The sequence below is a fragment of the Schistocerca gregaria genome, chromosome 7 (genome assembly GCF_023897955.1).
Source record: "Schistocerca gregaria isolate iqSchGreg1 chromosome 7, iqSchGreg1.2, whole genome shotgun sequence".
Classification (NCBI taxonomy): Eukaryota; Metazoa; Arthropoda; class Insecta; order Orthoptera; family Acrididae; genus Schistocerca; species Schistocerca gregaria.
Genome location: NC_064926.1, coordinates 314,282,086 through 314,301,211, shown reverse-complemented (window position 1 = coordinate 314,301,211; position 19,126 = coordinate 314,282,086). Strand labels below are relative to the sequence as shown.

Sequence of the window (19,126 nt, the reverse complement as noted above, 5' to 3'; positions counted from 1 at the left end):
GTTGGAGTCATAAATACTTCACGATTCTCCCTTGTTCTCCTGAAAAGGCTGGGTGAATGTTGTTCTTCCCACTAAGAAGTTGAAATCTTTTTTTTCTGAATGCGGCATTCAAACAAGCCCTCTGTTTAAATACTGATGGAGATCCTTATTTAAGCGGGTTTTTAATTACGTAGGGCACTACTTGCTTTTTTTCAAATAATATTCCCATCTTTTTCTAGCTAATACGTAAAAAGCTAACGCACTACTTGATTTTCAGATGAAATTTACATGTTATCCTACACTCATATTTGCTGTTTTTCTTTGTTTTCTGCTATTGGCTCTGAGCGCTATGGGACTTAACTACTAAGCTCATCACTCCCCCAGAACTTAGAATTACTTAAACCTAACTAATCTAAAGACATCACACACATCCACGCCCGAGGCAGGATTCGAACCTTCGACCGTAGCGGTCACGCGGTGCCAGATTGTAGCGCCTAGAACCGCTCGGCCACTCCGGCCGGCATTTTTCTGATACTCCTGTGCTTGTCCCTCTCATAGCAAACGATAAATAAACGTGGTTGACACTTCAAAATGGGAAGGATATAATTGATTTATTTGTTTTAATTGTGTTAACTCTTACTGGAGGAGGTCTACGACCAAGATATTATAGACGGAGTTTGAACTCGATCAAGGCAAGGATGTGAAAGGACATTCGTGTGTCATTTGCAAAACTACAGTGGTGGTGTAACCTTCCCGAATATAAAAATTTCCAGTACAAAATTGACTGCGAATTGAAACTCAGAAATTTGGAAGTAAGCAGCGATACGTCATAGTCCTGTGAAATCAATCTGAATAAACTGAAAAATTCTTACCCCATAATGGTGTCGCCGGATAACGCTGTCTATACATGTGCTCCTAAACATCACAGCTTAGTCCAGTGCCGGTCTATCTACTGCTATTGAACAACATTTGTCTGAGATTTGTATTATTAGAAAACAAACTGACTGCTTGTTGACACAGCTGCATTCCTGTTCCTCTGATTATTAAACAACACATGACTATGATTTGGGAAAATTTGTAAAATATTTAACTTCAAGTAAATGGCTGGTAAAAAAAATATATGTTATGAAAAACCTTATCATTGAAAACTTTATTGCAAACGATTACATAAAAAGTTGTGCATTACACGACTGACTTAATCACAAAAAGATTGAAACAAATTCATATTAATATCTCAGCCAACAAATTTAGGTACGCGCACGGCGATGAAGAATAATAAAGTTTACCTTACACTACATGGCAATGAACTGCGCTGCACCAGCGGCGACTGCTATTGCTCTTCCATGGCTAGCAACTGTACTGTAGCGGTGAGCTATATCTTCTGCGTAACAGTGAGTTATTGCGACTGCTCCATAAGAACGAACTATTGCGACTGCTCTGTAGGAGCGAGTGATTATTACTACTGCCGACACTACTCTGACCTGCGATTCTATTGTACCCTCGGTATGTTGGCAAAAATACTTGTTCAAAACCGGTGGTAGGCAGAAAACGTCCTATTGTACCCTCGGTATGCTAAAAAAAATACTTGTTCAAAACCGGTGGTAGGCAGAAAACGTCTTCCGAGATTGTTCTAAATGCTTTCTCCGAAAATTATTTCGAGCAGTTAGTCCACGAACCCACGCGAATTGTAAATGGTTGCGAAAACACACTTGACCTCTTAACCACAAACAATCCAGAGCTGATAGAGAGCATCATGACTGATACAGGGATTAGTGATCACAAGGTCATTGTAGCTATGCTCAATACCATTTCCTCCAAATCCATCAGAAACAAACGCAAAATAATTTTATTTAAAAAGCGGATAAAGTGCCACTAGAAGCCTTCCTAAAAGACAACTTCCATTCCTTCCGAACTGACTTTGCGAATGTAGACGAGATGTGGCTCAAATTCAAAGATATAGTAGCAACAGCAATTGAGATATTCATACCTCATAAATTGGTAAGAGATGGAACGGATCCCCCGTGGTACACAGAAAAGGTCCGAACGCTGTTGCAGAGGCAACGGAAAAAGCATGCGAAGTTCAGAAGAACGCGAAATCCCGAAGATGGGCTAAAATTTACAGACGCGCCAAATTTGGCACGTACTTCGATGCGAGATGCCTTTAATAGATTCCACAACGAAACATTGTCTCGAAATTTGGTAGAAAATCCGAAGAAATTCTGGTCGTATGTAAAGTACACAAGCGGAAAGACGCAGTCGATACCTTCGCTGCACAGTGCCGCTGGTACTGTTATCGACGACTGTGCCGCTAAAGCGAAATTCCTTCACCAGGGAAGACGAATGGAATATTCCAGAATTTGAAACACGAACATCTGCTAGCATGAGTTTTTTAGAAGTAGATACCTTCGGGGTTACGAAGCAACTCAAATCGCTTGATACGGGCAAGTCTTCAGGTCCAGATTGTATACCGATTAGGTTCCTTTCAGATTACGCTGATACTATAGCTCCCTACTTAGCACTCATATACAACCGCTCGCTCACCGATAGATCTTTACCTACAGATTGGAAAATTGCGCAGGTCGCACCAGTGTTCAAGAAGGGTAGTAGGAGTAATCCAATTAACTACAGACCTATATCATTGACGTCGGTTTGCAGTAGGGTTTTGGAGCATATACTGTATTCAAACATTATGAATCACCTCGAAGGGAACGATCTATTGACACGTAATCAGCATGGCTTCAGAAAACATCGCTCTTGTGCAACGCAGCTAGCTCTTTATTCGCAAGAAGTAATGGCCGCTATCGACAGGGGATCTCAAGTTGATTCCGTATTTCTAGATTTCCGGAAAGCGTTTGACAGCGTTCCTCATAAGCGACTTCTAATCAAGCTGCGGAGCTATGGGGTATCGTCTCAGTTGTGCGACTGGATTCGTGATTTCCTGTCAGGAAGGTCGCAGTTCGTAGTAATAGACGGCAAATCATCGAGTAAAACTGAAGTGATATCAGGTGTTCCCCAGGGAAGCGTCCTGGGACCTCTACTGTTCCTGATCTATATAAATGACCTGGGTGACAATCTGAGCAGTTCTCTTAAACTGTTCGCAGATGATGCTGTAATTTACCGTCTAGTAAGGTCATCCGAAGACCAGTATCAGTTGCAAAGCGATTTAGAAAAGATTGCTGTATGGTGTGTCAGGTGGCAGTTGACGCTAAATAACGAAAAGTGTGAGATGATCCACATGAGTTCCAAAAGAAATCCGTTGGAATTCGATTACTCGATAAATAGTACAATTCTCAAGGCTGTCAATTCAACTAAGTACTTGGGTGTTAAAATTACGAACAACTTCAGTTGTAAGGACCACATAGATAATATTGTCGGGAAGGCGAGCCAAAGGTTGCGTTTCATTGACAGGACACTTAGAAGATGCAACAAGTCCACTAAAGAGACAGCTTACACTACACTCGTTCGTCCTCTGTTAGAATATTGCTGCGCGGTGTGGGATCCTTACCAGGTGGAATTGACGAAGGACATCGAAAGGGTGCGAAAAAGGGCAGCTCGTTTTGTATTTTCACGTTATAGGGGAGAGAGTGTGGCAGATATGATACACGAGTTGGGATGGTAGTCATTACAGCATAGACGTTTTTCGTCGTGGCGAGACCTTTTTACGAAATTTCAGTCACCAACTTTCTCTTCCGAATGCGAAAATATTTTGTTGAGCCCAACCTACATAGGTAGGAATGATCATCAAAATAAAATAAGAGAAATCAGAGCTCGAACAGAAAGGTTTAGGTGTTCGTTTTTCCCGCTCGCTGTTCGAGAGTGGAATAGTAGAGAGATAGTATGATTGTGGTTCGATGAACCCTCTGCCAAGCACTTAAATGTGAATTGCAGAGTAGTCATGTAGATGTAGATGTTTTATATCGCAGGCAGCGCGTGAACAATACATCGAAATTAGTGAACAGTAAACCTCTTACATAACGAACCCCTTATAATTACGTTTGCTCCAGTAAGGTAGTGAACAGTAAACCTCTTACATAAGGAACCCCTTACAGTGGCCTTCGGCTTAAGCTACGAGGGGCTTTGAATAAGTAATGCAACCCATTTTTCTTTGTCTGCAAATTTCAGTTGAAAAATACATAATTTTTGGGGTGACATGGTGAAATATTCCCGACCAGTCCCAATAGTTTCATGTTGTTCCGATAGGTGGTGGCGCTACACGTAGCCTTGAAACTGGCGTCTGTAACGGAGGTGCGTTCCAAGCAGAGAGCTGTCGATGGGTTTCTTTTGGCGGGATATTCCTAAGTGCTTGGAGAATGTCTACGGAGACATGGTTTTGAACAAAAGCACAGTGAGTTGTTCCGTGAGACGTCTCTCATCATCGCAGCAAGGCTGTGCAAACCTGTCCCTGTGCGATCATTCGTGTGCCCGCCTGCCTGCAAACAGCTGTGACTCCTGCAATGTTGGAACGCCAAGTGGCTCTCACTAGAGGTGGTCGACGGATCGCTACCGAACGCCTCTCTGCTCAACTAGACGTCTCTACTGACGGTGCTTACACACTCATTCACCAGTTGAGGCACTTAAAGGTCTGTACCCGCTGGGTTCTTCACCACCTAATAGAACACGGCAGTATGCATTCCACGGGAAGGAGTACGTGGGTGAATGGCAAGTTACTGACGTAGCCAGACGTTGCCTCCGACGTCGACGATTAGAAATGGTACCACGTGGACACACAGGCCCTCCCTGTAAGGTGACGTCAGATCGTCGCATTGAACGGAGATTATATTGAAAAACAGCGTTTTGTAGCCAAAAGGATGTGGAATAATACTATATTTTGGAATCCTGAATAAAATCGAACTGCTTTCAGAAGAAAAATGCTTTGCATTACTTATTGAAAGCCCCTCGCATTTTAGAGAAAGCATTTAACGCTTAAATGTCGATGGACAAAAAAGGATCCACATTCTGAATTAAAATCTAGTGCAACTAAGTTATTTTCATTGGTTTTCAAGATTTATTAATTGTGATTGTACCGAAGATGGAATGTCCGAACCATTGTCTGAGCGAGTAATGGTTCATGAGTCATGATGGCCCAAGGTACACCTACATTTAATTTTGATCCGACACACTGTGTACATACAAACTGTTGTTATCGTTATTGGTTTTTGTGTGAGCGTGTATGGCAGTGCAAAACTGAGCTAAACGTTTATCTGCCGAGTACATCCCCAGGTTTCTTTTGACATGTTCTTTTTACGGATCATAGTGACAAGGTCCTTGTGAGGAGTCAGTTCAGTGTTCATTCCACTGACTTTAAATGGTTTTGGGGGATCAGAAAGAAGACAAAGAAGTTGTAATCTATTTCCATTTAGAAACCGAGCGATTTGGCCCAGTAGTTATCAAACAGGATTTCCATTCTGGAGGACTACGATTCAAACCCGCGTCCGACCACCCTGGTTTTGGCTTTCCGTGAGTTGCCTAAATCGCTTCAGGTAAATGCCGGGATGGTTCCTTTGAAAGGGCACGGCCGACTTCCTTCCGCATCTGTCCCTAATCCGATGGGATCGACGAACTTGCGGTTTGGTCCCCTCCCCCAAATCACCCAACCAACCAATCATTCAAAAGTGCTTACAATAGGTGTTTTTAACATGAAAATATATAGATATTAAGATACAGAATAGATTTCAAGAAAACTTCCAACAATGACGACCGTAAATTCTGAAGATCGGAGGGATAAAACACAGAAGCGTGGCTTTGGAACACATGGTCGAGTCAGTTGCTCTAATGTTCTTGCCCACTGCACCCTTCTTACGAGTAATACACAGTGTAGTAAGGATCTTCTATTCGGGTGTGCCGAGGGAGAATACAGAAATTATATTCCATGTAGAAAGTTTTTCTGCGGAAGTAAAAAGTGGGCCAGTAATGTGAAACAATTCCGTAACCCAGAGCACAAACAAATTTTAAAAAAGACAGAAGCTTGGCCTCCAACATGTATATTATATAACAAGGACTACGACACCTTGCCGTCACAAGAGAAGAAAATAATAGGTATGTGCTCACATTTTTTAGCAATGTATTTACCGTGCAAACATGTATAACTTATAAATTCTACTGGAAGTGTTTCAATACTAAGTAAGTGATGACAACTAGCTATAAATTTTCTTCGCCTGTACAATTTTCAGCCTTAAAAGATACAATATTGCCATTTGCATTGCTATCTGCGACTTCTTCCTGTAGTAATGACAGGAACTACAGCCTTGAACCTAGGGTATTATCTGCTGTATCTGCCTTGTAGTTCTTTCGGACTCATACCAGCAGAAAACCTTACTTACCTGCTTGTTATCCATGACATCTCTGTAATAATTTCCCTTGACAAACTAAAAGCAGCACTGAATGGGTGCATTAGTGCAGAACAATCGTTCCACCATATTCAACAGGACTGCAACGGTTATTAACACTGTGTCCAGGTAATGAGCATATCGTCCTCAGGAAGGCTTTCAGTGTTTGTTCCTATCTGTATCGCTTATGTTTACAGCTGATGGAGAACTAATTGCCCTCCTCATCCATCAGTTCACTACGTGCTAACCCGGTGAGTCAACTACCATGTGTGGAGTGAGTGCAGCACACCAAAAGACATTACGCGGTGGATAGTGGCTATGAGTAAGAAGGATGGAAGACAAACTGCACATAACTGATATGGAAAAGTAGAGATGTAAATACGAGGGCTATCCACAAAGTGCATTACGTTTTGGAATTAAAAATAAATAAAGGATTGGAATTTATTTATTATATACAGATGAAAGCCACACTTAAATACTACTTTTCAACATAGTTGCCATTTAAATTAAGGCACTTATCCTAGCGATGGACGAGCTTGGAAATTCCTTCGTCGTAAAATTCGGCTGCCTGCGCCTTCAACCACGTGGTTACCTCTTGTTTTGGGACAGAAAAGGTGTGATTTTTGTGGATTTCCTGGAAAGAGGCACTACAATAAACTCTCAAAGGTATTGCCAAACTCTGCACAACCTCAGAAGAGCAATACAAAACAAGCGCAGGGGGAAGTTGGGCTCAAAGATCTTGCTGATTCACGACAACGCCCGGGCCCACACGGCAAATGTCACTCGTGAAGTTCTGGATTCTTTTTAGTGGGAGTTGTTTCCTCATCCGCCATTCAGTCTCGACCTGGCGCCGAACGACTTACACTTATTCCCAGCAATGAAGAAGTGGTTGGCTATGCAGCGTTTTGGTGACGACGCACAGCTTCAAGAAGAGGTAACCACGTGGTTGAAGGCGCAGGCGGCCGAATTTTACGACGAAGAAATTTCCAAGCTCGTCCATCGCTACGATAAGTGCCTTAATTTAAATGGCAACTATGTAGAAAAGTAGTATTGAAGTGTGGCTTTCATCTGTATATAATTAAAAAAAATTCCAATACTTTATTTATTTTTAATTCCAAAACGTAATGTACTTTGTGGATAGCCCTCGTACAATATAACAATGTAATTACGATAAGTTTACAAGTTTAAGAGCAGACTAGATTTCAGAGGAACGAATTCTCCTCGAGAGGAAAGGAATTAATGCAGCATCATCTCTAGTAGGCCACAGCAGTCGGACAAGTGCTAGGCACTGCATCAGTGCTATCCCAGCATCCTTCACTCTGCAAACTGCCCTGAAATTGACTTGGATGCTCCACCCCATCGCCTGAAGCAGTGCTTTTCTCTAAAAAGTGACAACAAGCCTCGAGCCCAGTGGTAGATTGCTCACACTGGTCACTTTTCTCTCGCTGGGGGCTGTGTTGACACTGCCTACCTCAGCAACGCCACCTGCTACCAGCATTGCAATCGACACCTACCGCCGCCTTGCGTACTAGCCGATTTTGCAGTGTAGAATGCGATGCATTCTCTGGCTTCACCATCGCCATAGTGCTTGCATTACCCATTCCACGAGATCAATCTTACTCGAGAGGCCAGGCGACCAGGCGGCCATCCTGTTATCCTTAAGTGACTTCATAGCAATTGGAAATCCAGACTACTGCATGATGTAATACTCCTGGTCCACTCTTGCAGTACGCAAACGTCAAATCGCGTCACATACGATGGTAATCCCGAAAGTAAGATCTCCCACTTTTTATAAGTACATAGACCTGTTTATTTCTACAATGGTTTACATCAGTTTACAGCTTGAACATTTAGCTATTTTTCGACATAATCGCAATTTCTGTCGATGCATTTTTGTATGCCCCTATCATACCAGCTCGCCGCCATGCTGAAGAAGGATGCCGCCACTGGCGTCATTATTGCTTGGTCTCAGGTGTAATGTGGTATGCCCAGGTTTCATCACCCGCGACATTTGAGTCCAGAAATGTGTCCTGTTCGGCTGCAAGGGGGTTAAGAAATTCGCGGGAAGCATCAATCGTTGCCGTATGTGGTACTCAGTCAGCATGCGTGGTACCCATCTTGTGCACACCTTCCGGTAGTTCCATGTTTCCGTTAAAATTCTATGAGCGGTGCTTCGGGAAACCTCAGGAGCCAACGTGCAGAGATCATACAGGGTGATCCACCGATCTTCACGCATGTTTTGCTTCACTTTCAACACTGTCTCCTCAGAAATTGACGGTCTCCCGCTCCTTTGTTAGTCGTGAATTTTGGTCCGACCAGCTGCAAACTTTCTACACCACTTACGAACATTTTTGACATCCATGCACGACTCACAATACACTTCCGTCAATTGGCGATGGATTTCAATCGGCGCAGAGCCCTTTGCGTTCAAAAACCGAATAACTGCGCGCAATTCGCACTTGGAGGTAACATCCAACAGGAACTTCATTCTCAACGGCTGCCAAGCCAAGACTGAGCGTCTCAGTGAGGCGTGCGCATGTTTACACACAGCGCGTTAAGCTCTCTTCATAGCAGTGTGACCAACTGCACGCAAACGGATTTCTGTACTTATAAAAAAATAGGAGACCTTACTTTTGAAATTACTCTCGTAGCTTGTAGCAATATTAAACAAGGCAGTATAAGAGCTAATTTTTCAAGACATCATGGCATCAAATAATCAGGGCGCCAACAACTGATCTCAAATTCCATGAACTTACAATACGACAAATATGCTACTATGTGTATAATCCGTTTATAGCTCCTATATGTATAATCCTATATCAATTGGGACGCTGCTCACAGACGTTTCAAGCAAAATCGGAATCTTGGACATACTAAAAACACAGAAAGTTTCGAAACAGAGTAAACAATCCGTTTGCAGGACGAAACCAGACGCTCTCGTTTCTCTGTATGCAACGGTACTATATCAACAACTCTGTGGAACAATCATTCCTGCAGCTTGAGTGTCAGATAAGTAAAATCAGAAACTGCTTTTCAGGTCTCAGCTGACGAACTGGATGATTTTTCCCGTTGTACCAATTTACCTCCATGGTGTGATGAACTATCGTTCGCAAGAATCCCCAGACTACCAGTACATAACTAATCATGTCGTTTTCCACCCAAACATGTAGCAATAAATACAACGAGATAAGCCATAATGCTAATCTTTTCTGGAATAATAGGGAACAACAGACAAGATCAAGAATGTTACCAATAGCCAATAGCCTATCTTAACAAACATATTTAATTTTTGCTCTTGTGAATGGAACATATCCCACTCCACGGAACAGAACCTTTGTCCCACCTATCTCATATAGCGAAACTCGCAATCGCTTTGTGATAATCAATCAGCATATTATCTGCTGTATCCGAAGCCCTGGAATACACCGTAGCACAAACACTGCATTAATTAAAATATCTGATGACCTAAAATATGCCATGGTCAAGCTCTAGGCCGTCATATTTACAACACTGTATTTCAGCATACCTTTTGATATTGTCAACTTCGACATACTGCTCAAAAAGATGTGACACCTAAAGTTTTCAGATTGTGCACTGTAGAGATTTGAAAGTTGTTTGAGAAAACAGACAGTAACGTATTTCCTGTGAAAGTGAAAACTCGTCTTGAAAATATGTTTCCTCAGGAGTGGCATAGACGTCGGTCCTAGGCCGATCTTCAACTGTACTTAAGTGCCAGCCCTAAAGATATCAAGAATGTGATTATGCAGATGCAAGACCTGTATTCAGTGGTGACAGGGCACAAAACCTGGGACTTAAACGAAAAGTCACAGGCAATCATAATATCCCGTCAAAAATTAATAAGTTCATAATTCTTCGAAAAAATTTATGCCATTCTGCTCGATGGTATTCCAGTGCCATATCAGAAAACAATGGAGAATTTAGATGTAACATTACATGAGCATCTCACTTGGGAAGAAAATACTGTGTAACTTTACTGGTCTTTCGTAATTCCTTTAACCTAGCTACATTGGCTAAGCAGAATAGACCAGTAATTGTACTATATAGGTCTCCAGTTATAAAGGATGGACATGACTGCTTTCATGTTCAGCATCTAAGCTCGCTGCAAATAATGATTTTTTACTTGTGGCAGCATTGGCTGCAACTACCAATTAATAAAATAATCGGATACATTAAATATGAAAAATAAATAAATAATTAATAAAAAGGGTTTTACTCTAATATCTGAAATTGATGTGTATGACATCGGAGGACTGTGTTAGAAAATGGTTGATTTATTCAATCAGATAATCAGAAATGCATGGAAACGTAATCCTACAATTAACAGTTGTAATATACTTCATGGAAATATGTTCTGTATTTGCCACTGAATGAAAGCGCTTTCGTTTTTTGCCATATGCGTTCTTTTATTTATGTAACATTTTCAGTGGTCTGTAATACTTGTTTGTGTTAATATATATAATAAATGCATTTAATGTGGTATACATAAGTATGTTACTGTTTTACGTTTGCTCATTTTTCTCTTGTTTTTCAGGTTAGAAACAACATTTTTTGCACAAGATTCGTTACGTCAAGTTATTGCTTGATGTTATTTACGATTTCCAAAGTTGGTAATCCATGTGTGTTGTCTTGGGTACGTGTTCATTCGGTCTCTATACTCTAAATGTCCGATTTCTGATATTTTCTTATCACATTTATTACAATAACTCACTTACACTTTCCACTGTGTAGTCAACATAAGTGTGTTTACAGTGTGTTGCATGGACAACTGTCGCTGTATGTTTATTTTTTGTCTTTTGGTAGAGTTGTTTGTGTGATTTGAAATTCTTGATTTGGTTCGTATATTTGTGGTGTTTGCGTGCGTGCGTGTGTGTGTGTGTGTGTGTGTGTGTGTGTGTGTGTGTGTGTGTGAGAGAGAGAGAGAGAGAGAGAGAGAGAGAGAGGGAGGGGATTGGGATACGAAGATTCAAATAATTATTTATTCTGGCTATGTTTCACGTTTCCGTTTTTTAATGTTTTTGTTTCTAACGTGATCAGGGAGTTATTGCTTATATTGATATGGTCATTAATTACTTTCTTTTTCATTGCAAGGTCTCTTTCTATAGGAAAGTTTTCCTATAATGTCAATTTTTTGTAATTGTTCACTCTAATAATTTTCATGTCTTGTTCCACGTTTTATCAAGTGTTCAGCAAAGACAGTATTCTATTTTCGTTTATCCAGCTTCTTATATGGTTTTATACCCAGTTTTGAAATTCCTACTTGTCATCGCGCCGGATATACTGATCCACATTCTTGCCATTCTAAATGCCGTAAACCCGCTCCTTGGTATTTATGTGGTTTATCTATCGGTGTTTGTAAATGTGACTGAAGTGTGTTTCTTAGTCTGTAAGCAATGTGTGACTCCTGTTTCTTTAGTATATTTGCTATCCTGTATGTTGATTTGTGTTTGTATATCAAAGTGTACCATTCCTTTCTGTCAGTCACATCAGGAGTGCTACTGTTTGTGTTTCTGTATATGCTTTAGTGTCTGTATGATTGTGTGGTGTTTGTGTCCTCTGCTTGTTTTCATTCTGCTTTAGCTGCGTTTTGATTTTTTGGTTGAATTCTTGTTCTGTACGCAGATCATCGCTATTGTTTGTGGCTGCGAGTTATATTGTTTGTAGTTGTTTTTCACAAATTTCTTTTCTGAGTGGCATATTATTTAGTCCGTATAACTTGTGTCACACAAACGCTAATTTTTGTGTTTACCGGTGGTAGGATGTAGCATGTGTAATTGTGTCTTTGGCTGTTGGCTTATTGCTATCTCTCTTAATTATTATGTCTAAGAAATAAAGAGTGCTTTTGTATTTCTTTTTCCATGGCGAACTGAATATTTTTGTGTATACTGTTTACATCTGTATAAAGTTTATCTGTTTTCTCTGTTGATTCTCTACCACACAGATTATGTAAACCATATATCTGTACAAGTAACCATTTTTGTATCCTTTCTTTGTGTTTACTTTATTGGCAATTGTGTTTTCTGTATTTTTGATGAATATGTTTACTAATGTTCCTTATATTGGTAATATCACTGGGAGACCATATTTTTATAAGTAAAATCCCTTTTCTAGTTGGAAGTAACTTTTGGATGTGATTTCTTTAAGGGTATTGGTTATTTCATTACCGTACTGTCTACAGGCACTTTGTTGTATGTCAGAAAGTTTTCTTCAATTAGTGTGCCTTCCTAGGTATTGAGGTGTACATGTTCTCTATGTCGAAACAGATGAGTTATACTGTTTGCGGAATGTTTATGTGTTTTCAAAAAATGGTTCAAATGGCTCTGAGCACTATGGGCCGTAACTTCTGAGGTCATCAGTCCCCTAGAACTAAGAACTACTTAAACCTAACTAACCTTAGCACATCACATACATCCATGCTCGAGGCAGGATTCGAACCTGCGACCGTAGCGGTCGGGTACTTCTAGACTGTAGCGCCTAGAACCGCTCTGCCACTCCGGCCGGCTTACGTGTTTTATTTGTGTTATGAGTGCATCTCTGTTTTTCGTTGTTCTGCTGTTCTTCACTTCGTGTGTGTTCCATTATGATTTTGTTCATATATTTTGCGACATGGTATGGTGGCACATTCTTGAAATTAATAACTGTCCTCAAGGGAGCAAGGGGTTAGTAAAACTTGAGTTGGCTTCTGAGTGTTGGTGTTTTTGTGTTCTTCTGTGTAATATGTTATATTTGGTTGTTTGTGAGTATGTGTCTGATATCTTTGAAGTTGTTTTTTATGTACATCTGGAACTGAGTTGTGGATTAGATATCAGTTTTGTGATATTGTTAGAGGAGATGGAATTTTTGTTTCTTTAATATACAGGGTGTTACAAAAAGGTACGGCCAAACTTTCAGGAAACACTCCTAACACACAAATAAAGAAAAAATGTAATGTGGACATGTGTCCGGAAACGCTTAATTTCCATGTTAGAGCTCATTTTAGTTTCGTCAGTATGTACTGTACTGTTCTGTACTTCCTCGAATCACCTCAACCCCCTTGACTTTCATTTATAGGGGCATTTGAAAGCTCTTGTCTACGCAACCCCTGTACCAAATGTAGAGACTCTTCGTGCTCGTATTGTGGACGGCTGTGATACAATACGCCATTCTCCAGGGCTGCATCAGCGCATCAGGGTTTCCATGCGACGGAGGGTGGATGCATGTGTCCTCGCTAACGGAGTACGTTTTGAACATTTCCTGTAACAAAGTGTTTGACGTCACGCTGGTACGTTCTGTTGCTGTGTGTTTCCATTCCATGATTAATGTGATTTGAAGAGAAGTGATAAAATGAACTCTAACATGGAAAGTAAGCGTTTCCGGACATATGCCCACACAAAATATTTTCTTTCTTTGTGTGTGAGGAATGTTTCCTGGAAGTTTGGCCGTACCTTTTTGTAACACCCTGTATATTGTTCTTTATTGATCAGTACCGTGCTGTCCGCTTTATTAGCTCTTGTCAATCTGATCTTGTTAGAGTGTAGCTTTCTTATAATTTATTACTGACGTTGTTTCCTGTTTGAAGGTATCTGATTTCCTCTTACTTTTACATAATCATTATGTCGTTTATTTCTTTCTTCACTAGCTCTCGTGCTAGCCCAATATTTACAGTGGTATTATCTTGTTTCTCTTTCTCTGCCAAGATACTTTCTGTTTCTACAATCAGATTGTCTATGTAGTGGTTGTCTGTCTTTGTACTGATGTGTGTTTGAGACCTGTCTCTCATAGCTATGTTTCTTTCTCTACTAATTCTGTATCTGTGAGGTTTATTAGCGTGATATTTGTGGTGGTGTGTGTGTTGCACATTGTCGTGTTTTTCATTCTGGGTGTTTTCGCTAGTGAGTGTTCTGATTTTCCGTTTGTGTTTGTTCTATGTACATTGCAATATCTTGCTGTGATGTGTTCATTTTTTTGTATTTTGTTGATCACAATGGCCCCACTTGAGGCCTTATGATCTGCAGTGCAATAAGCTACAACTCTCGTTCACCATTGGTATTTCTGGAGGGGACGCCATCCTGCTCTCGGTACGTGCAGAATGTTGTTAGACCCGTTATTTTGCAGTTCTTGCAACATGGAGGTGATGTGATGTTCCAACTGGATACAGGACAATGTTTGCCCACATACTGCCCCTGAAAATCAAAGAACTCCAGAACTGTACAAGACGTGCAGCAATTTCCTGGCCAGCAATGTCTCTGGACTTGTCTCCAATCTAGCACGTGTGGGATGTGCTGGGACGAATAGTGGCTCGTGCGACTCGTCGATGAACAACTCGTACAGAACTACTTGAACAGGTCGAGCAGGCGTGGCATAACTTATCCCAGGACAGTATTCGCCATCTGTACGATCAACTGGATGCCAGTTAGGGCTACACCACGTATTGATATGGATTCTTCAGCTTGGGTCGATGCCTGCTACCTCAGAACCGCTTGCGCTGTTCATCTGTAAATGTAATCATATCATGTACTCCATATGCACTGTTGCAACAATAAATCTTGAGTGAATTGAAAACCTCTAAAAAACATGTACTAATTTTTTTTCGCAGTGTATCTACATCTGCATCTACTTCTATATGGATACCATGCAAATCACACTTAAGTGCCTGGCAGAGGGTTCACCGAACGGTTCTAGGCGCTACAGTCTGGAACCGCGCGACCGCTACGGTGGCAGGTTTGAATCCTGCCTCGGGCATGGATGTGTGTGATGTCCTTAGGTTAGTTAGGTTTATGTAGTTCTGAGTTCTATGGGACTGATGACCTCAGCAGTTAAGTCCCATAGTGCTCAGAGCCATTTGAACCATTTGAACCACCTTCACAGTAATTCTCTATTATTCCAATCTTGAACAGCGCGCGGAACAAACGAACATCTACATCTTTCCGTGCAAAATCTGATTTCCCTTATTTCATTGCGATGATCGTGTTTCCCTATGTACGTCAGCAGTAAACAAAATTTTCGTTTCTTTAAGGGGATTTGAGAGTTACAATATTCAGTTTCGCTACGATAACCGTCTGTTCACTAATCAGTGTATCCGTTGTGTTGCTCGTTATTAGCTCGGATTTGTATGTACGTATGTTCCACGCTTCTGTCTAAACCACTTCATCGATTTCAATTAAACTTGACACATATATTGCTTACTGTCTGGAAATAATCGCTGCTGTGGAGGTAACAACCGCCAACGTATCAAAGGTGCTGCGCGGGGGTGCGGGGGAGACAAAAGTGTTGCCCACGAAGCTCTACGACCCAGACTTTACTCATCCAATATTTGAGAATGAGAGCACATAGTGATTTGACTCAAGTTTTATATCTAACTTCAAACCTACGCGAAACGTTTTCTCGCTGACAACCCCCACCAAAAGATGACAGAAAAGAAGTTTCGCGCGTGCTACTCTTTGGCTGTTGAGGCTCAAATGGCTCTGGGCACTATGGGATTCAACTGCTGTGGTCATTAGTCCCCTAGAACTTAGAACTACTTAAACCTAACTAACCTAAGGACATCAGACACATCCATGCCCGAGGCTGGATTCGAACCTGCGACCGTAGCACTCGCACAGTTCCGGACTGCGCACCTAGAACCGCGAGACCACCGCGGCCGGCGGTTGAGGCAGTATAGCTGCTACATCAGGCATGACGTTTCAATTTATGACTTCTTTTCTACTAATTGTATTCGTGACAAAATGATGTAGCACTGAACGCACAGCAATATTATATTATTCATTGCACAACACATAGTTCAGGATATCGATGTCATAAACACTGAGATGTGTATCAATGTATCTGCATGGCAAAATTCGCTAGAAATACAAATGAAATATGTGCAGAAATATGTGTGAAACATGTTAAGTATGTGTGAAATATGTATGACATGTGCATATGTGGGCAAAGCTATCGATAAGATACTCGTAAACCCCTGGATCGATTTCAGCCAAACTTGGTACGCGTCTTAAATACTACCTGGAAAGGAATACTATGGTAGTAATAACCAGCAATTTCCTATTGGGGTGGGAGCGATAATGTGGAGAGAGAACGGGGGAAGGAAGAGATAGTTACGTATGAGGGAGCAGGAGAAATATGTGCAGGGAGGGAAATGGACAAAGGAAGAGAAAAAGGAGGAGATGGGGCGTAGAGACAGAGGGGGAAAAGAGAAGGCCTGAGATAGGGAAGGATAAGATGGAAATAGAGAGGGGAGACAGATAGTGGGAGCGGAAGGAGGAGACACAGGGAGAGAGAGGGAGAGGAGAAAATAGAGGGGTGAGAGGAGACAGGGCGGAGATGGATTTAGTGGGGTGGGTAGGAGATGTGTCATGCTGACACAGGCAACAGTGTCGCCCCCCCCCCTCCCCCGCCTTTTAGACCAACGAACCAGGCAATTGTGTACGTAGAACTTCGTAAGAAAGCATAGTGGAATTTGCGTTTCTTCAGCCTTTATCGGCCAAATTGACGATTTACAACTTTTTGTGCTTGGCACCTGACTTGTCAGTTTGACAACTCAGCTACAAAGTCATAGCCTTCTGTGCGAAGTACTATTTACCCAAACTTCTGTTGATTACGATTATAAATCTTAAGAACAGTAGTTATTGTGTTGGTGTCAATGTGTTGCAGTCACGACGAGTTCGTGCGGTACTTGTCAGTGATTTACCAGCCGACTTACTGGAGAATCGTGCCGTACGTCACTGGCATGGCCGTCGGCTGGGTACTCTTCAGGACCAGAGACAACAAATGCAACGCTTCCTCGGTGAGTAACTGCTGACGCAAGGTGGCGATCGCGAGAAAGTTTGCCGCGCGGTGTAGCTGCGCGGTCCCGGGGGTCTTGCCACGGTTGTCGCGGCTCCCCTCGTGGGAGGTTCCAGTCCTCCCTCGGGCATGGGTGTGTGTCTCATCCTTAGCATAAATTAGTTTAAGTTAGATTAAGTAATGTGTAAGCCTAGGGACCGATGACCTCAGCAGTTTGGTCCCATAGGAACTTACCACAAATTTCCAATTTTCCCCGGGAAAGTTTCCGCTCCTCTTGCCCACAGCTTCAGTTTAGGCCACCGACACAGCTGAAATAAGTACAAAATATACTTTGACGAAGATTGTAAGAGTAATAGTAGATTTTCATGAAAATAGTGATTGAGCTTTATTTCTAATGTTGAAACATTATTTGCTATCCTAATGATGTTGAATGCACAGTAACACGAGACTGATTACTATAGTGCTTAGTTTCTGTTTCAGTACAAACTTCAACGAATTCTCAACATCAGTAGTGGACCAATAGCCTCTCTAGTGTTTCGTCAGTAAGTACTCGCATTTTAGCGTTGCTGCGAAAAACTATTTCATTTGGTTGGACTTCGTGATGGTAAGCGATGTTACATAGTCTTTCCCATGGATGGTGCACCGCATAGGGAAAAAGCCATCGGCGGTATCCGAGTTTTGTCATCCCAGCCCCATTCCCTTTGCCGCACGTGACAAGAAAAAGGCTGGGTTGCAGCGTTGACAAGATCAGGTCGTCATTTCTCCACATTTGTCAAGTAAGTGGACCATCACATAGTGGTGATTCAGAAGCCTGTTATCGCTGTGCGCCTTTTGCGGCGATTTTAGAGAGACAACCAAAGCACAATGTCTCGCAGATTCGTATTCCATTCCACATCACCCAGAGATGTCGACGAGGTTGTTGTTCCCCGAAATGACTTGCGCGATGCTTACCTACAGTTGGCGCTGAACATAATTTCTCAGATTTTTCTGGCCACCCACTTTCTGTGGGTGCACCAGTTCAATCACTTGCCTTTTGGTATGTCGTCCATGCCATGAATTTACCAATGGTATTTTACGCAGTTGATTCAGGTCATTTCCTGTTGCATCAACTGCCTGCGCCATGGGTCATACTCTGGAGGAGCATTTAAGAAACCTTCATATGCTTTTCCAACACCTCCTAGAGAATGACCTTCATTGTAAACTGGAGAAGTGCTTTCTTTTTCTTCCTGAATGTGCATTTGTTGGCTCATGTGCTTGGTAAAGTCCTGACGGACAACGAAGGCCATTGTCAACTTATCAGCACCCTAGGACCTAAAGGAGCTCCAGCCATTTTTTGCTTTTCCAGAATATCGTTTCAGCGGTACAGTTTGCTGGCTGGAGAGCATATCTTCAGGCGTGGATCAGATGTTGCGTACGTTGTTTCTACTAAAGTATCGGCTCGTTGTTGTCTAGGCGGTTCTCATGTTGGCCACAGAGGAGCAATGAGGTCATGTGTTGGTTGCCTGTCATTGCGTCTTCACATATTCTAGTTGTTGCATGTGTTGCACTGGGGTACGTACGACTCATACGAGGGCATTGACACGATGTCACGTCTACTGGCTGGTGATCGATCGTGACGTTGAACATCTGGTGCATCCTTGTAGGTTTGTGCACAGAACCAGGCTGCACTACCACACTAGCTAGTCACGAAGTAATCTTGGGTCAGGGTGTATGTAAGTTTTGCTGCCCCTTTTTTGGGCAGCATGTGGTTTTTGGTGATCGATGCATAGTACTGTACATAATGAAGCTGTCCTCCATATCATCAACTTCCACAGTTCACACCTTGTTAGTTACTTTCAACATTGAAGGGGCTCTCAGGATCCTGGTATCTGACAATGATCGACCATTTTCATGGGAATTTAAGAACGTTTGTGTCTGAAATGGTATCCAGCTTCTGACTACCACTCCGTTTCACCTAGCATTTAATTTGGAGGTGGAGCAATTCATGCATACATTTAAGTCCCAAACGAAGATGTCCATGTCTGTTACCTACTGTGATGATG

The 19,126-nt window shown here is 41.9% G+C and overlaps 1 protein-coding gene across 1 annotated transcript in view; it reads left to right on the top strand.

The window, feature by feature from the left end:
• LOC126281421 (nose resistant to fluoxetine protein 6-like) overlaps window positions 1–19,126 on the top strand; it is a 262,936-nt gene that overhangs the window by 200,954 nt on the left and 42,856 nt on the right. The window contains exon 9 of the mRNA XM_049980364.1: window positions 16,953–17,085. Coding sequence (XP_049836321.1) covers window positions 16,953–17,085 — 133 coding nt within the window. The remainder of the gene's footprint in view (window positions 1–16,952; window positions 17,086–19,126) is intronic.